The sequence below is a fragment of the Alternaria hordeiaustralica genome, assembly GCF_023758085.1.
Source record: "Alternaria hordeiaustralica strain BMP 2776 chromosome Unknown scaffold_8, whole genome shotgun sequence".
Classification (NCBI taxonomy): Eukaryota; Fungi; Ascomycota; class Dothideomycetes; order Pleosporales; family Pleosporaceae; genus Alternaria; species Alternaria hordeiaustralica.
This window is the reverse complement of record NW_026056780.1, coordinates 20,138-43,938: the sequence shown is the minus strand read 5'-3', so window position 1 is coordinate 43,938 and position 23,801 is coordinate 20,138. Positions and strand designations below refer to the sequence as shown.

Below are 23,801 nucleotides of genomic sequence, written 5' to 3'. Positions count from 1 at the left end.
TGGAAGATACTCTCCAACAACAACTATCGCAAATACAGGTACGTATACCCACGATCGCACACCATATATGAGTTCTATACCCCACAGTCTACTCAACCAGTAATAGAAGTAAACCAACGCCTACACAACAACCGCGATGTCTGGAAACAACCCCCCCGAAGATTGGCGGAAAGTCACAGGTATCGGCCACGGCAAGGACTGGGGCGCGCCAACCGCGTACCCCAAGAATGGGACTGTTTGGGGAAAGGCATTGAACTCATCAGCCGACAACAACAACAACAACACCAACAACGACAAGGCTTCGCCTGCTACACCTGCAAAGGGCTTGAACGCCGCGGCTCCGTCCTTCACTCCTGGTGGAGGAACTGCGAAGAAGTAGTCGGTACGTCTACGAATGGAACAAGCCTGACTACGATATGAGCTGAGATTTAAGCAAGAGAAAACAGCGTAGATGTTGGCGGCGGATATGACGTCGACACAACAGGCATGTGAGGTGTAGATGTTACAACGTAGACTCCAAGGTTACTGTTTGGGTATATACTTGGAGGATGGTGTATTCATGTATTGGCCAAACGTTGGTATATTGGAATGTGAGCAGTAACATGTCGAGCGTTCAATGAACGAAGGCCAGCGTGAACATGTCTGTGTATAGCACCAGAACTAGACTTGCCAACAGTACATATACCCACTACATCTCTCTATAAAGCTTCCTATCCTCTTGCTTCTAAGCTTCGCATAACACATCTTCCCGCACATAACAACCCCCTCTACAACAACAACACCAGAAAACATGAGCAACAACCCTTTCTACAACAACGACCCTTTCAACGTCACCGGTCTCGGCCACGGCGCAGACTGGGGTACCAGACGCCCCTACGACGCTCGCTCTCACTCAGCCTGGGGCCCAGGCAGCGGCAGTCTCCAAAGCTCATCTATCCCTTACCATACATCCTCAGACATGCGATACTTGGGTCCGTACATGTCATATCCTTTGGATCCAGACTCACCGCGCGGAGGCTCTTGGTATGGCCCGTATGGGGGATCGCGATGGGGCGGAGGCGGTCGGGATGTAAGGTCCCCATCTCCACCGCGAGGCCCGGGCTACTATGATGATGTCGAAGAATATGGGGGATCGCAATATGGTGGAGGTGGTTGGGGTGGGCGGGAGAGGTCGGGCTCTCCACCGCGGGGTGAGGGTTACTATGATGATTTCGACGAATGGTGGTAAACGATGGTTCCCGTTGGGAAGTGTATTCATCATGGTCTGACGTGTGGTACTCTTATATTAGCCAGAACTGTACCATCGAGGCGATAGTTGCAGAATCCACCGTGTCAATTATGTGTTCGGGTCACCCAATGAAGCGTGAAGGAGAACACGTGCTACGTTGTTGAACGTGAATTTCAACCATTCCTGGCACCTACTGATATCAGAATTGCCCCTGTGGAGACCAGGTGTTGCAGGATGCAAGGAAACTCTACCGAGAGTTACCTTGGGCATGAAGTAGGGATATAGGTACCTTCATTTCATAGCATGAAAGCCAATGGCCATCTCATGAAACTATCCTGGCTTCGTAAGCTTGCGGATGTCATCTCTTAAGTCCATGCATTTAAGCCTTTTAACACCGAGGGTGTTGTTTAGCGCCGTCGAAACGCATCGGCCAAGATCTTGTCGTGCAGTGGGTTGAACCTGCGGTTGCCTGGAGAAGTACATCATATAGGACGCCTAAACACAGCTTACAAATGTCGCCTTGGCAGAGCTTTCGCGACAATGTGATGCTTCGTGCCTGTCATCATTATTTGAAGAGTCCTCTAGGGTGTCTGTAGGCGAAGTACATAAATATGGCCACGCATCGGATAGAAACAGCATACTTTGTCTTGCCTAGTAAAGCTCGCGAAATCTTCAGTCTGACTTCGACACGACCACTATGTCGAATCTCCAGTACTTCAACTATCCCGGCTTCGGCGAGCGATCAAAACGAGATCTGAACTACAGCCAAGCGGTCCGCATAGACAACCGCATTGAGGTATCCGGCCAAGGTACGTCGCCCACAGTGTATAGGCTATCCAATGTTGACCACATCCAGGAGGCTGGGATCGTACCACCGAGGAGTATCCAGACGAGCTTTCGAAGGAGGTCGACCAAGCCTTCGACAACGTCGAACATGCCATTCGCCAGGCTGGTGGGGAGGGCTGGGACCAGGTCTACAAGACGCGCATCTACGTTACCGTGCCGATTGATGAGATTGCGGAGCCGATCATCCGTAATATGAAGGAAAGATGCAAGAGACACGGGCCTCTTATGACTGTAGTGCAAGTCGTGGCTTTGTACAAGACGATGAAGATTGAGATTGAAGCGGAGGCCCACTTTGGGTGATTTGCGCAGCAACCTTTAAAGATTGGAGCGCCTTTCGTTCCTGGTAGAAATTCAGCGTATCTAAAGAAACCTACACGCGTAAAGAATATGAAGCCCATAAGATGTGAGATGTGTATGTGAACGGCGCGCAAAGAGAAAGTCAGTGTCTCGTACTCCCTGTGGTCCCAGTACGTCATCGTCATCGTGGCTGCCCGCTAAGTGGGGCCATGACTGCGCCACAGGTCACAACGATCACTCCCGCAAGCCTCTCTCTTCCAGTCTCGACGACGACTGAGACGCCGCTAGAGTAGCATCGACAAATGAGAAGAGCTTCTTGTTCATCATTCGCGGCATTGCAGATGCCAGAGAGCTTTCCGCGGACATTCACCCGCCTGCTCGTGCGCCACGGAAGTCGCCATCGCCATCGCCATCCTTGACGACTGTCGCGACTCCTTCTCAACGCAGCAATGCCAAATCGATTCCGGAGCAAGCTGGAGAATGCTGGAAGAAAGACGGGCAATTGCCTACGGACAGTGGCATGGCAAACATCCAAATGCCTCATGTGGACAGTTTGCGCGCCTTGCATCTGTTGCTTGCTAGTATTTCTGAGCCCTGGTCGACATGGAAGAAGACGAAATCTTTCACACGAGATAGTACTACCAACGATGCCGACACCTCGCAGACGCGCACTCTCCATGTCAGGGGACTTACAAGAGGACCAAAAGACGCTGGCCCAGCCTCGCTCAGCGCTTCTGAGCAAACTACCGTTGGAGATTCGGCGCATGATCTATGAGATGGCTCTGGGAGAACAGACCATACATGCGTCAGTTTTGGACGGAAAACTATTGACGCGAAGGTGCATACTTCGAAATTGCCTTTGCTACATGCCTTGTTCACCAGGCCAGAAGCTACAATTGGCACTCCCTCTTCTAAGAACGTGTCGGCAGATGTAAGTTGAGTCAGATACAATTGTAGTTGCACAGTCGCAGTACCAGTACAAGACTAACATACAACCGTTCTTAGTTATTCTGAAAGTATCGAATATCTCTACAAAAGCAATGAGTTCTTCATGTCCACGGACTTGGAAGACTTTCCAACGGCAGGCTATCTCTGCTACTTCTTTCAGCCCCAACGTATCATGCAAATCAGCAATCTTAACATCGAATGGGACCTTGATCGCAACCAATACTTCCAGGTCAACCTGATGCCTGTGCATCACCGAGTTGAGTGGTACAGATTATGGGATGGGTTGAGCAAGATGACTGGTCTCAAGAGATTACACATCAAGTTGTACTTCTGTCTCGACCTCTGGCAGGGATGCTATGGTGAATTCTGGGAACAGAACAGCAAGGAGATTCTGCAGCCTGTCAAGAAAATCACGGCTCCAAGAGAATTTGTCATCAATCTTCCGAATTGGCGATGCTCGACTGAGATTGATACCGGCGAATCCAACTGCGTCTTCCAGCTACCAGAGAGGGACGACCAGGAAAGCAGCGCGTCCTGACGCGTCCAGGGACGACTCTCGGACGATCTTAATCATACGGACGGCAGCTTCTCGGGAATGGCTGTGGAGCATTGCGGATGCTCATAAGACCTATGGGGCTTCTTCAAACTCAAGCCGAGAGGATACAACGACCTCGCAAAAGCCAATCAGATTGACGATGGGCCAAAGTCACCGCCTGGTGGAGTACAAGACTCTAAGAAGCAAAACGCAGCCAAGACACAACATGACGGTGACGCACAGGAACCATGCACCCAAGCTCCCACGAGCGGCTTGAACAGGTCTTGCTCCGCCCGCTGTGCCGGCGCGCGTATCTTATCGCATCGTTGATCAACGTGACAGGCGGCGTGGACTTGGCAGCTTGGCGAGCTAACTCGTCCCGTATAGCTTTCCACAACCATCTCGTTCTCCGTCCGCCATCATGCACAGCCAAGAGCTTCGAGCTAGGGTAGCTCCACCACGTGCAGTAGCTGAGCAGCTCAGCTCGAACACCTCGAGCCGTGCGGCGTCCTGTACTTCGGCGTCTTTGATCTATCCGAGGTGTTGTACAGCTCTGGCCTTTTCCCGGCGCAGATAAGAAGCGACATGGCCGCCAGGATGCTTGTCCTGCAGGAACCGTTCGCTCTTGCATGTTCCCGGATACTTCGGGGTTGAGATCTGCTCACGATGCGCTCTTTCATTGCTACCTCCGTCCTCGTCGGACTCGCGTCCGCTGCCGCCGTACCTGTTGTTGCTCCCCGTGGCGGAGACGGCTATGGTCATGGCCATGAGCACAGCAAGTTCAACGTCCAAGTCGGCGTCCGGCCTTACTATCTCGTCGACAACATGGACGAGAGTCCGTTGAAGGAGAAGCTGGAGAGCTGCTCGGAGCAAGAGTTCAAGACCTCGGACTTTGTCCTTGCGCATCGTGGAGCGCCGCTTCAATTCCCTGAGCACACTCTTCAGAGCTACAAGGCTGCGCACCGCATGGGTGCTGGCCTGATCGAATGCGATGTCGCTTTCACCAAAGACAAGCAGCTTGTCTGCCGCCACGCCCAATGTGACTTGCACACGACGACGAACATCCTCAACACTACACTCGCCGAAAAGTGCACGACCCCCTTTTCGCCCGCCGCCAATGGCACTGCTGCGTCGGTCAAGTGCTGCACCTCGGACATCACTTTGGAGGAGTTCGGTACCCTATGCGGCAAGATGGATGGCTTCAACCCCAACGGCACCACGGTAGAGGAATACATGGACGGCACACCCTACTTCCGTTCCGACTTATACGCGCAAGACTGCCCCAAGCTCATGACGGTCGACGATTACATTCCCCTGGTCGACAGCTGGGGTCTGAAGTACGCGCCCGAGCTCAAGACCCCCGAGGTCGAGATGCCTTTCGATGGATACACACAGGAAGCGTATGCTCAAGATCTGGTCGACAAGTTCCGCGAGTACGAGATCGATCCGAGCCGTGTGTGGCTGCAGTCTTTCCTGCCCGATGACGTCTTCTACTGGATCGATAACGAGCCTGAATTCGGAATTCAGGCTGTCTATCTCGACGAGCGCGTTGATACTCCCGAGGGCTACGCCAATGCCACTGCCAGCATCCCTGAGCTCGCTGCTCGTGGCGTTAAGATTATGGCGCCCGCTATGTTCGCTCTCACCAAGTTGGACGACGACGACAAGATTGTGCCGTCGGAGTATGCTATTGCTTGCCAGGAACACAACTTGGACATCATCGCGTGGTCATTTGAGCGCTCTGGATGGTTGCAGATCGATGGTGGTGGATACTACTACCAGTACGTTGCCAACCGGACCAACAACGATGGCGACATGTACGACGTGCTCGACGTGCTTGCCAAGGATGTGAATATCATAGGTATGTTCTCAGATTGGCCGGCCTCAGTAACCTACTATGCCAACTGCATGGGGTTGTAGGCGACACAGCCTTATATAGATCCTAACAAGTTTGAAATATATCATACATTGCTCAAATGACCTCGCTCGCAATAAAGCAAAGTGATCATGTCTTACTTAGTATCCTCCGAAGCATCACTTGCGTTGCCGAATATCCTCAGCTTTACCGTACTCTCCCCCATATCCCAGTCCGTCCTACAACTCGGATACGGCAGCACGACAATAGCGTCGCGCGGCTTCGTCACCATCCTCACGCTATCCAGCAGCATATTCTCTAGCTCCATCCACTCGCTCTGCCAGAGCCACTGCGGGCTGGGATCCATCAAAATCACCCGAAGATGCCTCAGTCCCTGCATATTCGCTATTATCGTCCACGCTTTCTCCCAATTCGCAGTATCGTCGCGGTACACGACGCGATTTGAAGGACCGCGACTCATATAAGGCAGTGCGCGGATAGCCCAGCGCAGATGTAGCGTGCGAATCGAATTCAGGCGCGGTTGTGGGATCGAAGCGGGGAGGTAGAGTAGGTGCGTGATATGGAGGAGGGAGAAGGTATGCGCGCGATACAGATACGAGATCGCTTCCGAGTACCTAGATTGCAGAATACAGTCAGTCTCCATAATACCATTGTGATTGTGATTGCCATGAGAAGGGGAGGAGAATACATACATTCGCCTACAAGCCCTCAGCACAGTCGGCCCACCAGGGTACAACCTCGCGCCTTTCTTACCAAACACCAGCACGCGACACATGTACTCCCTCCCGCCATCTCCCTCGCTGTCGCACAGGAAATGGCCGAACCGCTTCTTCTTCGTGCTCAGTGTCAGATGCACGATCTCTGCGCCCATGACATGTTCGTATACCAATTGTCGCAGCTCAAGCGGCAGTCGCGTGAAGAAGTCGCTCTGGCCCTGCGCGTGCGTGCGCGCCTCGATATCGACATCCGGCTCAGACGTCAGGCTGATGGTGGATGCGCGCGGGCGCACAGTGCCGTGCTCTGGCGGCGCGGCTTTGAGCGAAAACGGGTTCCGAGATTTAGTAGGCTTCGAGGTCGACGGGGAGGTCGACGGGATGTCGGAGGGGGTCCAGCGTATGCCGGGGAGGCGGCTGAGGAGGGACTTTGGGGGCTTCATCGTGGGATTGATGGGGTGGTGATGGGGAGAAGGCGGTGGTAACCTAGGGAAGGGTGCAATGAGAGAGATGGCATGGCACGACGACGGCCCCCTTGCGCGGGCGCGCCAGCATCAGCCGCGGCGCAAAGTTGGGCAGAGTGGTGATGGCGATAGGCTGAGGGCGGGTAAGCGTGCGGGGTCTTGGCCGCCAAGCTTGTTTCGAGCAAGCTTCGTCTGGGGGAGTGGGGGAGGTGTAGTGCCCGTGGGGTAGTATATGGTCTGCTACTTTGGCATGCTAGCCATCGATATGAACTTCTCGATATACGCGTCTGTTCTTGCCTTTATGTGCTCAGAGAGCGATACCGACACCCTGGCCTGCTTTCCGATGATCGCGTGAGAGGTACCGTACGCACGGAAACTCGCATTCTATCGCTCAATCAAGTATCGCGTACTTCTCTGTCTTGATCGATCGTATGTACTAGCAGTGCCGTACATTCTGGCAGAGAGCCATTGCTTTGGTCATACTAACAGGCAAACTTCGACAATGCCATGATGATGCAGTAAATCCGTCTATCTCCATGGCAGAATTGGCAAGACCCAATCAGGCAACTTGTCCGCCTTCTGCAATTTCAGCTGACCGGCAAGACCATGCCGAAAGATGGCAATGAAAGGTACAATTCTCGAGGAACAGCTTCGAATGCTCTCATCCAGCTCTAACCTCCACTGCATCTGAAACAACTGACATACCGGGCCATCCGGGCGAATTCCCTCTCCAAAACGCCACGCTGTATTGGTAGTGGTATACGGCACAGCCACCTGCAGTCATGAACCAAGCGCGCTTTCCCGGGGCGTAAAGTCACTTTGTCATAGACAGAGCCCCACGATAGACTACAGCTAAATACCTCTATCATGGCTAAACAAGAAGACAAGACCATGAGGAAGCGTCTTCGCGCTTGTGAAGAGTGCCATCGTCTAAAGATCAAGTGCGACATTAGCACCAATCCTGACGCGGCAAGCTGCGAAAGATGCACCCGCAACAACCTGGAATGCGTCCCTGCAGCACCGCGCCTTCAGCGCAACCGCATCCAAGAACTAGAGGCGCAGATTCAAGAACTCAACAATCTACTTCAAAAACAGAGCAACAACAGCCCAACGCCAAGTCGCTCCCCTGGCGGACTCTCCACCAACACGCTAGGCCGGTCGCCCGGTAGCCTAACAGACAACCACTACGAAGCCATCTTGTCGTTCCTTGACGCGCGCATCTCACCTATCCAGCAACAACACCTTATCCAACTCTATGCGCACCAAGCAGGGTCGGCATGGCCCGTCATACGCCTTCCCGGGGATCTCGAATATCTCCGCACAAAAGCTCCCATCCTACTTCTCTGCATTATAGCATACACAACTACGCAAGAGGCGCAAGGATTAGATCTAGAAACGCACGATGAGATAATTCGCGAATCGATGCACGTCCTCGGCGAAGAGGTCTTAGGCAGAGGACAAAGATCGCTGGAACTTGTGCAGGCGCTGCTTATAGCCACGTACTGGAACAAGCTTCCGCGAAGAGGTCTAATGGGGAGTTGTTACCAGATCCTGCAGCTAGCCGCAGACATGGCCATCGATGTGGGCATCGCGGGAAACTCGCTGCAGCCCACTCCCCCAGCCTACTTCTGCCGGCATCAGGACGCGGGATCGCTGGAAGCACGACGTACCTGGCTAGCCTGCTACATGGCACTCTCAAGCTCTTCGATCAGTACGCGCAGGCCGAATCCATACCCATGGAACGCTTACCACGAGGAGTGTCTCCTGTACCTGGAAAGCCAAGGCGATGCTTCCGACATGCTACTCTGTCAGCTCGTTCGCATTACGCAACTAGACCAGGAGATATCGAATCAACTATACCTCTGCGAGATCTCTACTTTTGTAGACGGCAACGATTACAACACCTATGCCGTAATCGAAACCATGAAGAACAAGCTCGAAGCATGGGTCGCTCATATCCCACCTAGCCTTGCAACGTCTCAGACGCTCAAGGTGTGGTGGCACGCAGCCATGGTTCACCTGTACGAGCTTGTTCTGCACACACCCACGAACAAAGCTTCCTTCGCAGCGCCCTTCATCCCAGGCCGCATACCCGTCAAAGACTTCCCCAAGCCAACCATCATCATCGCCCCGCTCAAAGCGAGTCTCGAAGCCCTCGTCCAGAACTGCCATGCCGTCCTCGATACAGCCGCAGAAATGGATCCAGCTTTGCTTGTCAATTTCCCATCATTCTGCTTTGCACCAACGGTCATATACTCGCTTTTCGTCCTCGTCACCGTCATGGTGGCTTCGACCGACCCCGCCAACACGTACGGCCAATGCCTACCGAACAACTGTTTTCGCATTGAAGAGTTCGGACTCAAAATGCGCAATCTGGTCATGTACATGAAGGTCCTGGATCCTACCATGAGTTGCTTCACCACACGTATGTTCGATGCGACGAGTTGGTTGGAGCAGTGGTATAACGATTACACTGCTATTCTGCAGCGGTACGAGGCAAATCTAGTTAACTAAATCGCCATTACGAGAGTATCTTATAGAATTGCAACGGCTTCTGAAGTCAGATGGGACGGCGAACTTTGGCCGGTGGTGTCGATCAATTCATCCGTCGTGTTACTGTTGATTGGTGCATACATCCATGGATGCTTGCTGCCGCATGTCGCATGCATAAGCGTGGTCAGCCACGTTCTGGCTTTCAGCCATCGGTGTTTTTTCGCCTGATGCTTGATGAGATGACGTTTCAAACACATGGAAATGTTTCTCTATGGTTTCGATTTGGTGGTCTGCTGTCTGATGATGTAGTTATCGCGCATACATGTTCGAATACACATTCAGCTGACACGCAATCTCGCAGTGGGCGGAGTGGCTAAAGTCCGCTGTCTCGTCCGCGTACGCTAATGACGGTATAGAGGATTCTCCGTTCCTGCATGAGAAAAACGCCTTGCGATGATGCTTGTTGCTTCACCATGTGTCGCGGTGATCTGGTGCTGCTCTCGTTCAGCAGTTACCTTGTGTATATGTCCCTCAAGGTCGCAGTAATATCCAAGTACTGTGAACAGAGCAGATCGAAACGACGGTCACCAAAGAATGCTACTCTTTGTAGTCTAGCGTCATCAGGCGAGCAGTGAGCTATAGCGAAACCTAGTAGCCTCTCGCTTACATCTCCACCCCCCTCACTCTCTCCTCCCATCGCAACCCTCGCCTTGCACGAGCAACCGACAACCGACACCCACGACGCCACAACGTTATTTTTGGTACCTCCACAAGTACATTTACCCACGACTTCTGGCGAGTTCCTGCCGTCCATCCTAGCCCATCTTGTGTTTAGCGACGGTGGTTGCAGCACGACAAGTGGATACCGGCATGCACGCTCCCGCACTGGCCCCTGCTGATTCGCCACATCGTACACTGGGAAGGAAGGCATAGGGCTGGCAGATCAACCAGATGCTTGGCTTTCGATGTCAAGAGTGCCTAGGTGTTCTAGTAAAGCCATCACGATGCCTACTGTGGATGATGATGCTATATTTGGAGCATGCTGCCTTGATCGTGCACTTCTGGATACAAGCTACCTAGTCATTATGAGTCGACGACCTCAAAAGTGCTTGTGGCTAGATGTTGTGGTTTCGGTAGAAGAGGGCGGTGCTATATTTGCCACAGGTTGCATTGATCGTGCACTGCCGGATACGAATTGTCATGTCTTGGCTGGCAAAAGTCGAAGATGTCATGGAAGTAAGCACGCAGGAAAGGGTAACCGGTGAGTGAAATGAGGGTGTAGCCGTGGGTGGAGAGGTTGGGTGTAGGTTGGATCATGGGGAGGGAAGATGTATAAGAGAGTCTGTTCCTTGGGGTTGAGGACGACATCACAGCATCGCATCTTCAACTTCAGGGCCTTTGAGCAGTATCTTCTCCAGCACCTCCTTATCCTCTAACTATCACTATGCGTCTATCTCAAGTCTTCTCCTACGCCATTCTGGCCGGAACCAGCATAGCCCAAGGCGACATTGGCGCTCTCCTGGCCTCACAACCCGACCTCAGTACTCTCCTCGAACTAGTCGGCCTTGTAGACGGGCTAGCAGACACGCTCTCTGCCGCTTCCAACATCACCATCTTCGCTCCTACAAACGATGCCTTCGCAGCTGTACCCCGCGATGTACCCGAGGGCCAGGCCATTGAGAACAAGAACGATACCATTGCCATCGGTGCTCTGCTCGCCAACCACGTCTTCAAGGGCGTCTACCCAGCCAGCGTCATCACCGATATCCCAACGTTTGCGCAGACACTCCTCGACAGCTCGTATGTGAACGAAATCCAGCCTTTCTCCAACTTTACGGGTGGAGCCTACAATGAGCTCGTCAAGAATGGAGAAGATGTCTGTGTTATCTCTGGAGAACAAACTATTTCTACCGTGACTGAAGCTGTAAGTGTTTATCATGACACACCCAATTCGTCGCCAACGATACTAACCCAAACTCCCAGGACATCATGCTTGGCTCAGGCATAACAATCCACAAAGTCGACACGGTCCTCTCCTTCGGCGCGCCCTTCCAACTCTTCACCTACCGCTCCGGCTACTTCGCCATGAACGCCGCCCTCGAAGCCGCCCGCCTCGCCATCGACTTCGGTCTCTCGGACCCCTCATCCACCGGCCTCAACATCTCCGACTTCACCATCTTCGTGCCCACCAACGAGGCCTTCGAAGCCATTGGCTCTGTGCTTGAGTCCGCGGACCAGGCCATGCTGCAGGAGGTGCTCAAGTACCACATCATTCCTAGCAATGTCATCTTCTCGACTGCGCTGGGTAATGTTACGGTGAAGAGTCTGCAGGGCAAAGAGTTGGTGTTTACGGTGCTGGAGGATGGGAGGGCGTGGGTTGATGGGGCGGAGATTGTCTATGCTAATAGTATTCTTTTTAATGGGGTGGCGCATGTTATTGATGGGTTAGTTCTTCTCCTTCCCCCCCATACCAATTATCACACATACTAACTCGACTCACAGTGTTCTCAATCCTCTCGCTCCTTTCGACCGCGCCTCTCTAGAGCCATCTGCCTCAGCATCCGACCGCGTTGCTTTCGAAGGCGCATCTTCCGTCTCTGAACTCCCCTTCTCTAGCGCTTCTCTCGCTTTTGGAGGCGATCTTATGACCTATACGACCACACCTGAGCTTCTCAAGACTGTTGCTGCTGTTGCTACATCTACCTCGGGTGTGGATGCTACTACTACTGGCTCGCCTATGGAAACTTACACTGGAGCTGCCATGGCGATGCTTCCCGGTGCTGGTATGGCTGTTGCTGGTGCTATGGGTGTTGCGGCTGCGCTTGTCTAGAATAAGAATGAGGGAGTGGGGGAGAGGAGGATGCGACGGTTATGGGTTGAGACAACAGTCTGCATACGAATGCGCACGCATAGATGACATACCACGTAGATTTCTTTGAGGTGTTTTCCTTAGCAGGCATAGTTGTAGTGCTCTCGAAATTCCATAATGAGCAAGTGCTGGAGCGTAGCTAGTGACCACTTTCTAATGCGATAATTGTTTCCAGTGTCCCTGTCTTGTTGCAAAACATCCTTGCTTCGTGGTCATCGAATCTTTGGGCGCAATGAGGAAGAACGGACGACTTCGCAGCGTCAGAACCATGACGTTGAGCCAGAGAACGTTGCACAGTACCGCGGGGTTCACTTTGGTGCAGGGCGTGGTAGGGCGTGCACTGGGAAAATCGTTATCGGTGCGCTTCTAACCCCCTGCATCCAATCTGAACGGTAGTAACGAACTAGTGAGGTCTCTCAGCAAGCAGCAATACGAGGCCGGAATTAAGAACATCTGGAGTAGCAGTGTCATTCACCAGCTGCAGAAGGTGTTGAACCAGCGGGATAAAGCTTGAAAAGCATCCAGGAGGCATTTAACATCGTTTTCCAATCAGAATGGTATAGTTTCAACCTGTTTTATGTGTATAAAGGTATCGAATTGTTGATGCATCTGATGTTGGAGTCGAGGTACAATTCCGGCCAGACCAATCACAGCAGTTGCGTCAGACCCGCCGGAGGCGCATGTTGGGCCGATTCTGCGGCTCTCCGCGGCCCTTCTTTTCGGTGGTTTTTCTGGTTGGCTCCCAACCGAGCCGCTGTTAGCACTCGTGATAGTCATCGAACACCATTACAGAGGCATGTCGTGTGTCATCAAATAAGCCCTGGGCGGTGATTTGTTGTAGTTGTTGCGAATCGTTTTCATCGCGACTGCACCTGTGTTGGCCATTCTGGTGTGCGATGGTGTCGATCGGGCCGACTTAAATGGTGTTGTCACCGCCGTAGTCGGCATCGTGATGGTTGCCTTTGAGAACTGGCAGGTAGGAAGGCGTTGAAGTCGCCTGGAATGGCTGAGAAACTGTGTTTTATCTTTTAAAGAGTGTCGAGTGTCGCAAAAGATTTGAACCCATCGTGATCTTAACTTCTAGTCGATAGTAATGCGCTGTAGACTTCGTGAATAGAGACTGAATCATCAGTTGCGCACCTCCTTTGTTGCAAAAAGATAATTAACAGCATGATGGCAATTTCATTCCAATATCCCAATGGCATCTCAAGTAACAGGAAAGCAGCCTCCGTTGCGCCGCCTTCGCCCTCTTCCTCTGCTTGACCCAAGTCTTGGCGGCGACGAGACTACCCTCCCAACTCATCGAGGACATCAGGGGGAACTTCTGGATCGAGGCCGGGCATCGCAGGATGTCTTCGGGTCAAAGTCTGCTGATGGAGATGAGTGATCCAGCCATTACGTACGTCTTATCTTGACGAGGCCGGTGGTTTTCCGTGGCCGGTTTTGATTCCGGCCTCGTAGGATATAAGCTCGTGGTCGCCTTCGCTGTTGACAGAAGTTTCAATTCATCCCAACTCCAACATTCGGCGCTCGGACCAGATCTCCAACATCAAAGCCTGAATACCTTCAGCATCTTTGACTTCTCTCTCTATTCAATACCTCTTTGCACCATGTCTTCTTCAACCTTTGACTTCCCTATCATGAAGGACACCCGTCCTGATGACCGCACCCTCCCCGCCTTCATGGTCTCCACCACGCGAGGCTTCCTACCTCGTCAAGAACCCATCGTTGAACTACCAAAGGAGTTCGCTGCTCTTGAGTCTATCTTGCAACGCATGCCCATCAAGACACTGTCAGGGGAGCCAGGTCTACTTGCCAACTTCACCTTCGGCGACACCGTACTCAAGGAGCTTCCTGACCTTACCCCAGAGGTAGAGAAGTATCGCGATGACCTGGTTGTCATGAACGCCCTATATCGTGACTACTCTTTCTTGGCTTCAGCATATCTCTTCGAGCCTTGCCATGAGAGGCATGTAAGGGGAGAGGAGTATGGTCTAGGTCGACAATCGCTACCGAGATGTATCGCACTACCCATCGTCAAGGTTGCTGAGATGTAAGTGGCAATACCTTCTCCTATCGTCATGTGGTGCTGGTCTTATGTCCTGTCTCCTTAGTTTGGCATGGCAACTTCCAGACAGAACATGGCCACGAAGTCACTTTCATAATACATTATAGGGTAGATGACATGGCTGACATTACCGGTGCACAGTGCGGGGTTCAAGCCCTTCATGGAGTATGCTGGGTCGTATGCGCTCTTCAACTATCGTCTGGAAGATCCATCCCGGGGCCTCGAGTACGACAACCTTCGCCTGATCCGCGCTTTCGAGCATGGTTTGGATCCCACTTCGTCCGAGGCAGGCTTCGTTCTCGTCCACATAGCTATGGTCAAGGAGTCTGGTGCCCTTGTCACAGGTGCTTCCGAGATGCTTGAAAGCTGTTTGGCCAAGGATCGAGAGCGGTTCAACGACGGACTTCGTACTCTGGTGGGCGGTCTCAGGAACGTCAACGCCGTCATGAACAGTAAGTGCATTGCTTAGGTGCGTGAATTCGCGACTGACCAGATTAGCCATGTGGAACCGTAGCAAGCCGCAAGGCTACACCAACTTCCGTACGTTCATCTTCGGCATCACCTCACAATCCATGTTTCCCAACGGTGTCATATACGAGGGCGTGAGCGAAGAGCCAATGTCTTTCCGCGGCGAGTCTGGTGCCAACGACAGCATGATTCCCATGTGCGACAACCTGCTTCAGGTCCAGATGCCGGAGACACCCCTCACAGACATTCTGAAGGATTTCCGCCAGTACCGCCCTGGCAACCACCGCGAGTTCCTGGAGGCTGTTCGTGATTGCGCTCAGCAGTCGGGCGTACGCGAGTTTGCGAAAGGCGATTCTGTCTCTGCCGCGCTCTATCTCCAAGCTCTTGACCAGGTTCGCGACTTCCGCTGGCGGCATTGGTGCTTCACCCGCGAGTACATCCTCAAGCACACTTCGCACCCGACTGCGACAGGTGGCAGCCCGATCGTGACTGTAGGTGCTTCCTCGACTCGACTGTCCTTACTCTTACTGACGCGCAATAGGGGCTACCCAACCAGCTGACAGCAGTACTCATGCAAATGGCGGAGACCTTTGAGTACTGCAAGACGATTAATGGTGTCAGCGATATCATGGATACAGTCAACCACCAGCGCGAGTCGCTGAGGAAAGAGGTGGAGAAGTACTGCGGGGAACGAGGTGTTGCAGCATCATGAGGAGATACGCTTCCCTCGTCGACAGCACTACCCGTTCTGTTGTAATTTATAGCCAAACCATGAAGCATTTACTTCATGCCTTCTTTATCATGTGCGCCTTTGTTGGAGTGCTGCCTAGTCGCGACATTTTCGTGTTCCGCCCTTTTTGATGATGACTCGCGTAAACTCAGCGATACGAGGGCGTAAACACGTATCGTATGACTGTAGCGACAACACTACGGATGACGCCGCGGTGATTGTGGACCACGGAGGCTGTGAGTGGTGTACTGGTGGTGGTTCTGGGATGAGTCAAGACGCGCTGTGCATACAGTCTATCTGACCAAGGGCGCGCTAAGACATGGCATGCGCTAACGCAAACAGGTAATTTTTAAAATATAGCATGCTAGCGTTATACTACCTAAAAGAATTAGCGTACTTAGTAATAAAATTTTTAATTTAAATAATTCTTAGATTTATTCTAAATTAATTTAGACTAGATTATACCTATATTATAATATAGAGCCTTCTTTGCTTATATTTAACGCTAAGCCTAAATTTCTTAACTTTAATATATTAGACTTAGATATCTATAAGAGATTTAACTTATATTTATCTAGCTCTAGTAAGAGTAATAATAGTAGTATTAAAGACTAAGTTAAAGTATATAGTTAAATTAATTCTAGAATAATTCTAGACTTATTTAAACTAAAGTATAGTTTAACTTACTTCTAAAAATAGTAGCGCGCCTCTCTTAGAGGCTAGAGTTATTAAGTATACTATATATCTACTCTAATACTCTAGTATAAACTCTAAAGGCTATACCTATATTATTTAAGTTTTAAAAGTAAATAAGTAATATTCTTTAGTTAAGAGAGTATTATAAGATACTAAAAGTGTAAGTAGCCTACGTAGACTATTTCTAGATTAATTTAGAACTAATTTAGTATAAGTAGTTTTAATACTATAGAGCTAGTAAGATAGAGAAAAAGAAGACTTTTAGCTTCTTCTTAAATTTAACTACCTTAAGATAGGTTTTTAAGTACTTTAGTATTAAGATATATAAATATATTTAGAATTAATTATAAAATTTTACCTACTTATAAGTAGATAAAAGCTTATATAAGATACTTAGATAGATAAAGATATCTATAGGCTAAATTAAGTAGAATAAAGAGAGAAGAAAGACTAGAAGCTACTTTAATAAGCTTTAGTATTAGTTTAGAGATAGTATTTATACTAATAGAGAGAGTTTCTATAGTCTAGAGTTATTTTAGGTAAAATTAATAGTATATATAGTTAAACTATTTCTAGAATAATTTCTAACTAATTCTAGTAAGTAATAGAGTCTGCCTCTTAGTTTATTACCTATAGTAATTACGCTCTAGATAATATAAAGTACTATATCTAGAGAGTACTACTAAGAATTAATATTACCTATCTATAAGCTCTTTTAGATAGTAGAGTAGAGAGCTCTTATAAAAACTATAATATAGTTAAGCTTTAAATCTTACGTCTAAAAGACTATAGTAAGTTCTTAAAGAATATTTCTAGATTAATTCTAAACTATTTTAGGTACTAACTATACCTAGAGTTAAGGCAAACTTATTTTATAAGACTATAATATAGTAATTAATATTATTATCTTCTTGTATTTTAAGTAGGTTCTATACTTTATAGTAGTTTTAACTAGTATACACTAGTATATACTCTTTCTATCTTAGTAGCTAGATATAAAATTAGTTAAGAATATAGTTTATATATTCTAATTAATATTAATACTAAACACTATAAGATATAAGCTATTTTATAAATATTAATTCTAAATTATTTCTAAACTATTCTAGCTACCTTTTTATAGTCTAACTAGTTTACCTTCTACTTAAAGTAGCGTAGAGTTTTATTAATTAAAAAACTCTATACTACTTAGGTAAATAAAAACTACCTTATAAGAATAGCTACTACTTAAAGGTTAATTATATTTTCTTTAAGCGCTAGCCTAGAGAAAGTTCTTTTTAAGAAAAGAGTAAACTATTCTAACTCTACTACTATAAGCGCTATCTAAAATATTTTCTAAACATTTCTAAATTAATCTACGCAGGTATATATCTACTAAATCTTACTAGCTAGTAGAGGCTATATTATTATCTAAGTGTAGAATAAGTAAGCTAAACTACTTATAAAATAAAAGATTTTCTAGATAGATATATTTTTTAAGCGCTACTATAATAGTTAGAAAGAAATTCTTTTTACTACTATACTAAAGAGCTATAAAAAGAGTATATAAATTACTTCTAAATTAATCTATAACTAATCTACGTAGTTATTATATTTAGGCGCTTTACTACTAACGCTAAGTTCTCTAAAATATACTAAAAGGTATTTACTACTTTCTTCTAGACTATTAAAAAGCGTTTAGATTAGCTAGTATAATAGTAGTATCTCTACGCACGTAGTTTCTATAGTATTACTATTAATATAAATACTAAGTAGATAGCTAGTAAGTTAAATTAATTTATAATTAATCTACGCTTATTTTAGCTTAGAATTTAGAAGGTACCTTACTAGCCTTAACTAGCTTAATAGAGACTAGAAGTACTACCTTAGCTACTATATAAGATTCTATATTATTTACTTTCTTTGCACTATTAATAAGACTTATTCTAGTATACTATATATTAAAGATTCTTTATAGAGTAGAATAAAGGCGCTACTTACTATAGTAAGCTAAGCTAAGTATTTTAAGTTATATAATCTACTTATTAGTAAGTAGTCTAAATTAATTCTAGAACGTTTCTAAACTATTCTAAGAAAATACTCTAATACCTATAGCTAAAGAATAGGTAAAAAATAAGAAGAACTCTATTATTACTATAGAATTAAATATACACTATAGTAGTATATCTAGAGCTATCTAGAATATACTAGAATTCTATATAAATGCTGTAGAATAAGTATATACAAAGAGCTATTACACTAGTCTAAGATATAAGCTTCTAGTTAGTATTAGACTATATATTAAATTAGTTCTAAATTATTTTATAACTAATTTTATACAGCGCTATATAGATAGACCTATAGAATATATAGAAATATAAGATCTATAAAAAGTATTATTAAAGTTAGAGAGTAGTTGTAATTATCTAATTATAGATACGTAATTACTTAGCTCTTAGGTATATAGCTAGAGACTTTATTCTAACTTTCTTTTATAGATAATAATTATAATATACTTAATTATCTCTAATTATTAATTATCTCTAGCTCTAATAGTTATAAGCCTAGCTACTTAATTATAGAACTAATTTCTACTACGTATTAAAGCTTACTAGAAGATAGATTAATTAATCTTATTTCTACTCTACTCTTTCTAAATATTCTGTAATTAGAACTTCTTCTACGTAATTACTTAGCTACCTACTTCTTTATTATTCTCTATATCTCTATATTAATTCTACGCTCTAACTCTATAGATATAAGTAATTATAATATAGCTATTATAGCTATAGGTGTACTTCTTAAGAAGTAATCTAACTAGAATACCTAGTTTACGCTTCTTAAGTAATACTATAATAAGAAAAGTATCTAGAAAAAGATTAATTCTAATCTTCTAGATATTAAATATATAGATACTTAGAAGCCTAAGTTTTCTAACCTTTTAGTTCTAGAGTCTATAGCTTTAGCTTCTCTCTCTATAAAGCTAACTAAGAATTAAAAGAATAAGTATAATAAAGCTACCTATAAGTATAATACTCTTTTATAAGATTATAATTATAAGACTAAAAATAGTACTACGCTTATAGCTATCTAGAACTATAAGTCTAAGTAGTAGTTAAGAAAGAGTAAGAAGATTAATAATATTAAGAGCTAGATTATACGTACTATTATACCTAAGTATCTATTACTTATAACTATAAATAATAATAGAAGAATAGTCTAGTCTTTTATAAAGACTCTTAAAACTATACTTACTTCTACTAATTAGACTACGTAATATATAGTTTACGCAAAGTATTACGCTTATTTTAAGAAGATCTAAAAAGAAACTACTAAAAAGTAGTTTAATAACTAGTTAATACTCTACTAGAAAGTAAAGATTTTTAAGCTCTTAGAGGTTAAAGAACCTTTTATAATTACTAACTTTCTTACTATAATTAAGAAGTTTAATTCTAAGTAGGCCTACTAGTAGTAATATAATTAATTATTTACTATAGCTTTTAGAAAGAATACGTTAAGCCTTAATAATCTTAGTAAGGTATTTAGTATTATTCTCTAGAAGATATTAATTACTACTAGAAAAGAGAAAGCTAATATAATCTTTAACGCTATTATAGATTAACTCTCTACTTCTACTAAGTTAGGTAAGAAGTAGTTAAGCTTACTATCTAAGCCTTATCTATATAAACCTAACGTAAAGTATAAGTAGAAGCCTATCTTGTATTACTAATTATAGACTATAATTACTAGATCTAGGTTACTAGGCGTTCTACTAATAAAACTCTTAGCTTAAGATAAGTAAAAGATCTAGAAGCGCTATTATAAAAAGAAGTAGAGCAGCCTACGTAAGAAGGTTAAGTAGTTTAGCTAAAAAATAAGCGCTCTAGCTTCTAAGTATCTAGATAATATAGTTTCTATAATTATTTACCTAAAGAAGCTAATTACTAAGTTTAGGCCTTCTATCTTTAGTATAGGCTTTAAGTCTTACGCGCTCTTAGCTAGTATAATTCTTAATAGTAGAGCTATAGTCTACTTAGTTAATAACAAAGTTTTAATTAAGCCTAATTTCTTTATTAAGACTAATAGAGAAATAGTTAAGGTAGGTAGCTAGATTCTTCTAGTAATTAGTATTAGTAATTACGTACTTTGTCTTATTCTTAGCACCTCTAAAGAATCTAGAAAGGCTAATCTTACGCTTACTAGTATTAAGATTATCTCTAGTTTCTATACTAATATTATCTTAGAAGAGCTTCTTAGAAATAGTAGTATATAGTATATAAGCTATAATTATATAATTAGAATAGGCACGCTAAAGGCGTCTATTATTCTTATAACTCTTAAGTATAGATTTAACCTCTTATTTATTAAATATAACTCTTCTATCTATTCTCTTAATTCTATTATTGTAAATACTATTACTTACTTATAAGTTCTATAATTACGCACTAGTAACACTAATCTTTAGCACTAAAGATTAAGCTACTTAGATAAGTAAGCTCTTAAAGCTCTTGCTAAAGCTATCTAAAATATAGAGATTACTAGTATATAGTATAGTAAGTGCAATAATTACACTATTATCTATATATCTTAAAGAATCTCTTATTAGCCTTATAAGCTATTACTACGTCTCTTCTTTAGAGTATTATAGAACCTATTTAACTTTTCTATAAGCTATACGCTTAATAAATAGGCTCTAATTATTAAAGAGAATTATTTAGGCAAGCTATATAATTATAACCTAAAGAACAAGACGCTAGACTTTATAATAGAAGTTATTATAAGCTTTATAGCTATAGTTAAGCGCTGCTATTAGTAGAAGATTATAGAAATCTATTAAGATAATAATACTATAATATTACCTTAGAGAGAGTACTTAAGATATAAGAAATAGGCTAAAGAGAAGAGAATTATAATTATAACGCCTCTACTATATACCTATAAGCCTAATAGCTTAGTAGAGAGAGCTAGCTAAAAGCTTATTACTAAGTTAATTAAGATGCGCACAAGCGCTAATCTTCTAGCTAGGCTCTAGCTAGTAATTATAAATATAGTAGCTTAACTCTATAGAATAAGTCTATTATAGCTTTATAGCTATTAATCTCTAGATTAAGTATTATATAAATAGTTTAGAAAGTATTTCTAATATTATTAGCTACCTAAGATTAGGTACTAGACTACTAATCTTTGTCTAGATTAGAGTAGAATCTATGCTTATAGCTATTAAGCGTATCTACTTAATAGTAATTGCGTAGCTAGAAAGCACTATTAAGACTTTAAAGTTAAGCTTTATAGCTATATAGAATATCTTATTAGCTATTAAGCTTCTAATATATATTATATATAAGTACTAGTAATTAATTAGGTAATTATAACTTGTAACGTTACTTTTAATAAGTAGAAGTTCTATTAAGATAAGCGTAAAGAGAAGCTAACTAGAGATTAAGCACTTAAGTAGATTAAAATACTTAATAATAGTAAGCTTATTAATTCTATAGAGAAGTTTAATATTCTTTCTATTAATTAAATAGTAAGTATAGTAAAGCTATTAACTACTAAGTAGAATCTTAGAAGTAACATAGACTATAATTAAAGTAATAAGATTAGCTTATCTATTAAATATAATTAAAGCTCTATTAATTTAATAGAGATAGAGTATAAGGCTAGTATTCTATTAGAAATTCTTAATAATTAGTAGCTTTCTACTAAGCTTACTACTCTAGAATCTACGCCTAAGTGTAAGATTTTAGAGATAAGTAATTAAAGTAATTATAGAGTTTCTAATAGTTAAAAAGTAGTGTATACGCCTAAAAGAGCTAACCTATTAGAGTCTAGAAGTAGAGAGCCTTCTATATATAGATTAGAAGATTTAACTTTATCTATTAAGTCTATTGTAATAGACTCTAGTTCTATAGAAATAGATAAGAGACTAGCTTAACTAGAGTAAGCGCTAAAGAGACTAAGAGGTAGACTATCTAAATTAGTAGTCTTCTCTTAATAATTAATATAGCTATAGAATTAGCTAGTAGCTAAGTTCTCTAGAACGCGCTATAGTAGAAAAGTTATAAGTAAAGAGTCTAAGCGCTCTCTTTCTATAAATATCTATTAACTATTAAAACGCTCTAAGAGTAAGAGTAAGTAGCCTACTTAGCCTAGTAATTAACTAGAGAGTAATAGCGTAGGTAGCGTAAATATAGTAATTATAGGCTTAGTTAATAAGTAAGCCTAGATTAACTTTTATAAGACCTACCTCTCTAGTTTTTAAAAAGACTAGAATAATTAAGCTAGCTATAAAACTATAAACTCTATTATTATAGCTACTACGCTTAGTAAGTATAAGCTAAAGACTACTTACTAACACTATAATAATTTCTAAGAGCTACCTAGGTTATAGAAATAACTAATCTAGTATCTAATATATACGCTTTTTAAAGATGCCTCTAAGAGAGAGATTAATTAGCTAAGTAAGAAAAGAATCTAGATAGAAATCTATAGATTATAAGCCTAAGATTAGCTACTTCTATTAAAATAGGTATAGACTTATAAGTATAATTAGAATAGCTATCTTTTTAAATATAAAGCTTAAATTATAGTTTATAGTAATCTCTAGAAGAAGAACTTAATTAACTCTACTTATATAGTAACACTTACTATAAAGTTCTTTTACACTATAATAGTAATTACTACCTAGAGTAATCTAGAAATTAAATAGTTTAATATTATAGAAGCGTTTCTTAACGCAAAGATTATAGTAGAGAACTTAGTAATCTATAAAATACTAGATAGCTTTAGAAAGCTAGAATTATGCGTATAGCTTAACTACGCGCTCTATAGATTATAAGACTCTCTACTATTATAGTATAAGAAGTTCTTAGAAACGCTAAAAGCTATTAGTATAATAGCTTCTTAAGAAGAGCTCTACTTTTTCTTTAATTAAGAATATAAGATTCTTATTCTCTTCTATATTAATAATATTCTATTACTTTATTATAAAAGTATAGAGTAACGCGTAATAGCTATATAGGCTAAGATCTCTAGTAAGTATAAGATCTAAGATTAGAAAAATATAGAGTAGTTTCTTAGTATTTATATAATTAGAGACTAATATCTAAAGATAATTATACTTATTTATAATACGTATATAGATAAGATACTTAAGAAGTTTAAGCTTAGAGATAGATCTTTTTCTCTAATATCTCTACTATTAGAGAAGTTAATTAAGAACACTAGAGAAGTAACTAAACCTAAGATTAAGAGATATTAGAAAATAGTTAGCTCTATTCTCTATATAGTAATTATACTCTAACTAGATATAGCGTATACTACTTTAAAGCTCTTACACTTTCTTATAAACCTAAGTAATAAGTATAAGAAGGCTATAGAGTAAGTAATTATATACTTTTATTATACTTACTATAATATAATCTAGTATAGTAACTATAATAGGTCTAATCTAATAATTACTAGAGACGTATTCTTTACTAATAATCTAGAAACTTGCTAATTATCTTATAGCTATATTACTATATTATATAAAGACGTAATCTTCTAAAAAGCTATAAGGTAAAGTATAGTTACTATCTCTACTATAGAA

The 23,801-nt window shown here is 43.4% G+C and overlaps 8 protein-coding genes across 8 annotated transcripts; 7 read left to right on the top strand and 1 right to left on the bottom strand.

The window, feature by feature from the left end:
• Positions 1-136: 136 nt before the first annotated feature.
• J4E84_004886 (uncharacterized protein) lies at positions 137-379 on the top strand (the record flags this gene model as incomplete). The annotated part of the gene is made up of 1 exon (XM_049387486.1): positions 137-379. One exon carries the CDS (start codon positions 137-139, stop codon positions 377-379), a length of 243 nt encoding a protein of 80 aa, XP_049244464.1.
• A 1,546-nt stretch (positions 380-1,925) lies between these two features.
• On the top strand, positions 1,926-2,374 carry J4E84_004885 (uncharacterized protein; the record flags this gene model as incomplete). The annotated part of the gene is made up of 2 exons (XM_049387485.1): positions 1,926-2,037; positions 2,085-2,374. 2 exons carry the CDS (start codon positions 1,926-1,928, stop codon positions 2,372-2,374), a joined length of 402 nt encoding a protein of 133 aa, XP_049244463.1.
• An 863-nt stretch (positions 2,375-3,237) lies between these two features.
• Positions 3,238-3,857, top strand: J4E84_004884 (uncharacterized protein; the record flags this gene model as incomplete). Its single annotated transcript, XM_049387484.1, has 2 exons — positions 3,238-3,302; positions 3,377-3,857. The coding sequence occupies 2 exons, from the start codon at positions 3,238-3,240 to the stop codon at positions 3,855-3,857; spliced, it is 546 nt and encodes a 181-aa protein (XP_049244462.1).
• A 663-nt stretch (positions 3,858-4,520) lies between these two features.
• On the top strand, positions 4,521-5,774 carry J4E84_004883 (uncharacterized protein; the record flags this gene model as incomplete). The annotated part of the gene is made up of 1 exon (XM_049387483.1): positions 4,521-5,774. The coding sequence occupies one exon, from the start codon at positions 4,521-4,523 to the stop codon at positions 5,772-5,774; it is 1,254 nt and encodes a 417-aa protein (XP_049244461.1).
• Positions 5,775-5,866: 92 nt separating this feature from the next.
• Positions 5,867-6,886, bottom strand: J4E84_004882 (uncharacterized protein; the record flags this gene model as incomplete). Its single annotated transcript, XM_049387482.1, has 2 exons — positions 5,867-6,344; positions 6,423-6,886. The coding sequence occupies 2 exons, from the start codon at positions 6,884-6,886 to the stop codon at positions 5,867-5,869; spliced, it is 942 nt and encodes a 313-aa protein (XP_049244460.1).
• An 888-nt stretch (positions 6,887-7,774) lies between these two features.
• J4E84_004881 (uncharacterized protein) lies at positions 7,775-9,421 on the top strand (the record flags this gene model as incomplete). The annotated part of the gene is made up of 1 exon (XM_049387481.1): positions 7,775-9,421. One exon carries the CDS (start codon positions 7,775-7,777, stop codon positions 9,419-9,421), a length of 1,647 nt encoding a protein of 548 aa, XP_049244459.1.
• Positions 9,422-10,844: 1,423 nt separating this feature from the next.
• Positions 10,845-12,230, top strand: J4E84_004880 (uncharacterized protein; the record flags this gene model as incomplete). The annotated part of the gene is made up of 3 exons (XM_049387480.1): positions 10,845-11,324; positions 11,384-11,844; positions 11,903-12,230. The coding sequence occupies 3 exons, from the start codon at positions 10,845-10,847 to the stop codon at positions 12,228-12,230; spliced, it is 1,269 nt and encodes a 422-aa protein (XP_049244458.1).
• Positions 12,231-13,909: 1,679 nt separating this feature from the next.
• J4E84_004879 (uncharacterized protein) lies at positions 13,910-15,517 on the top strand (the record flags this gene model as incomplete). The annotated part of the gene is made up of 4 exons (XM_049387479.1): positions 13,910-14,322; positions 14,479-14,789; positions 14,836-15,296; positions 15,347-15,517. 4 exons carry the CDS (start codon positions 13,910-13,912, stop codon positions 15,515-15,517), a joined length of 1,356 nt encoding a protein of 451 aa, XP_049244457.1.
• Positions 15,518-23,801: the final 8,284 nt, after the last annotated feature.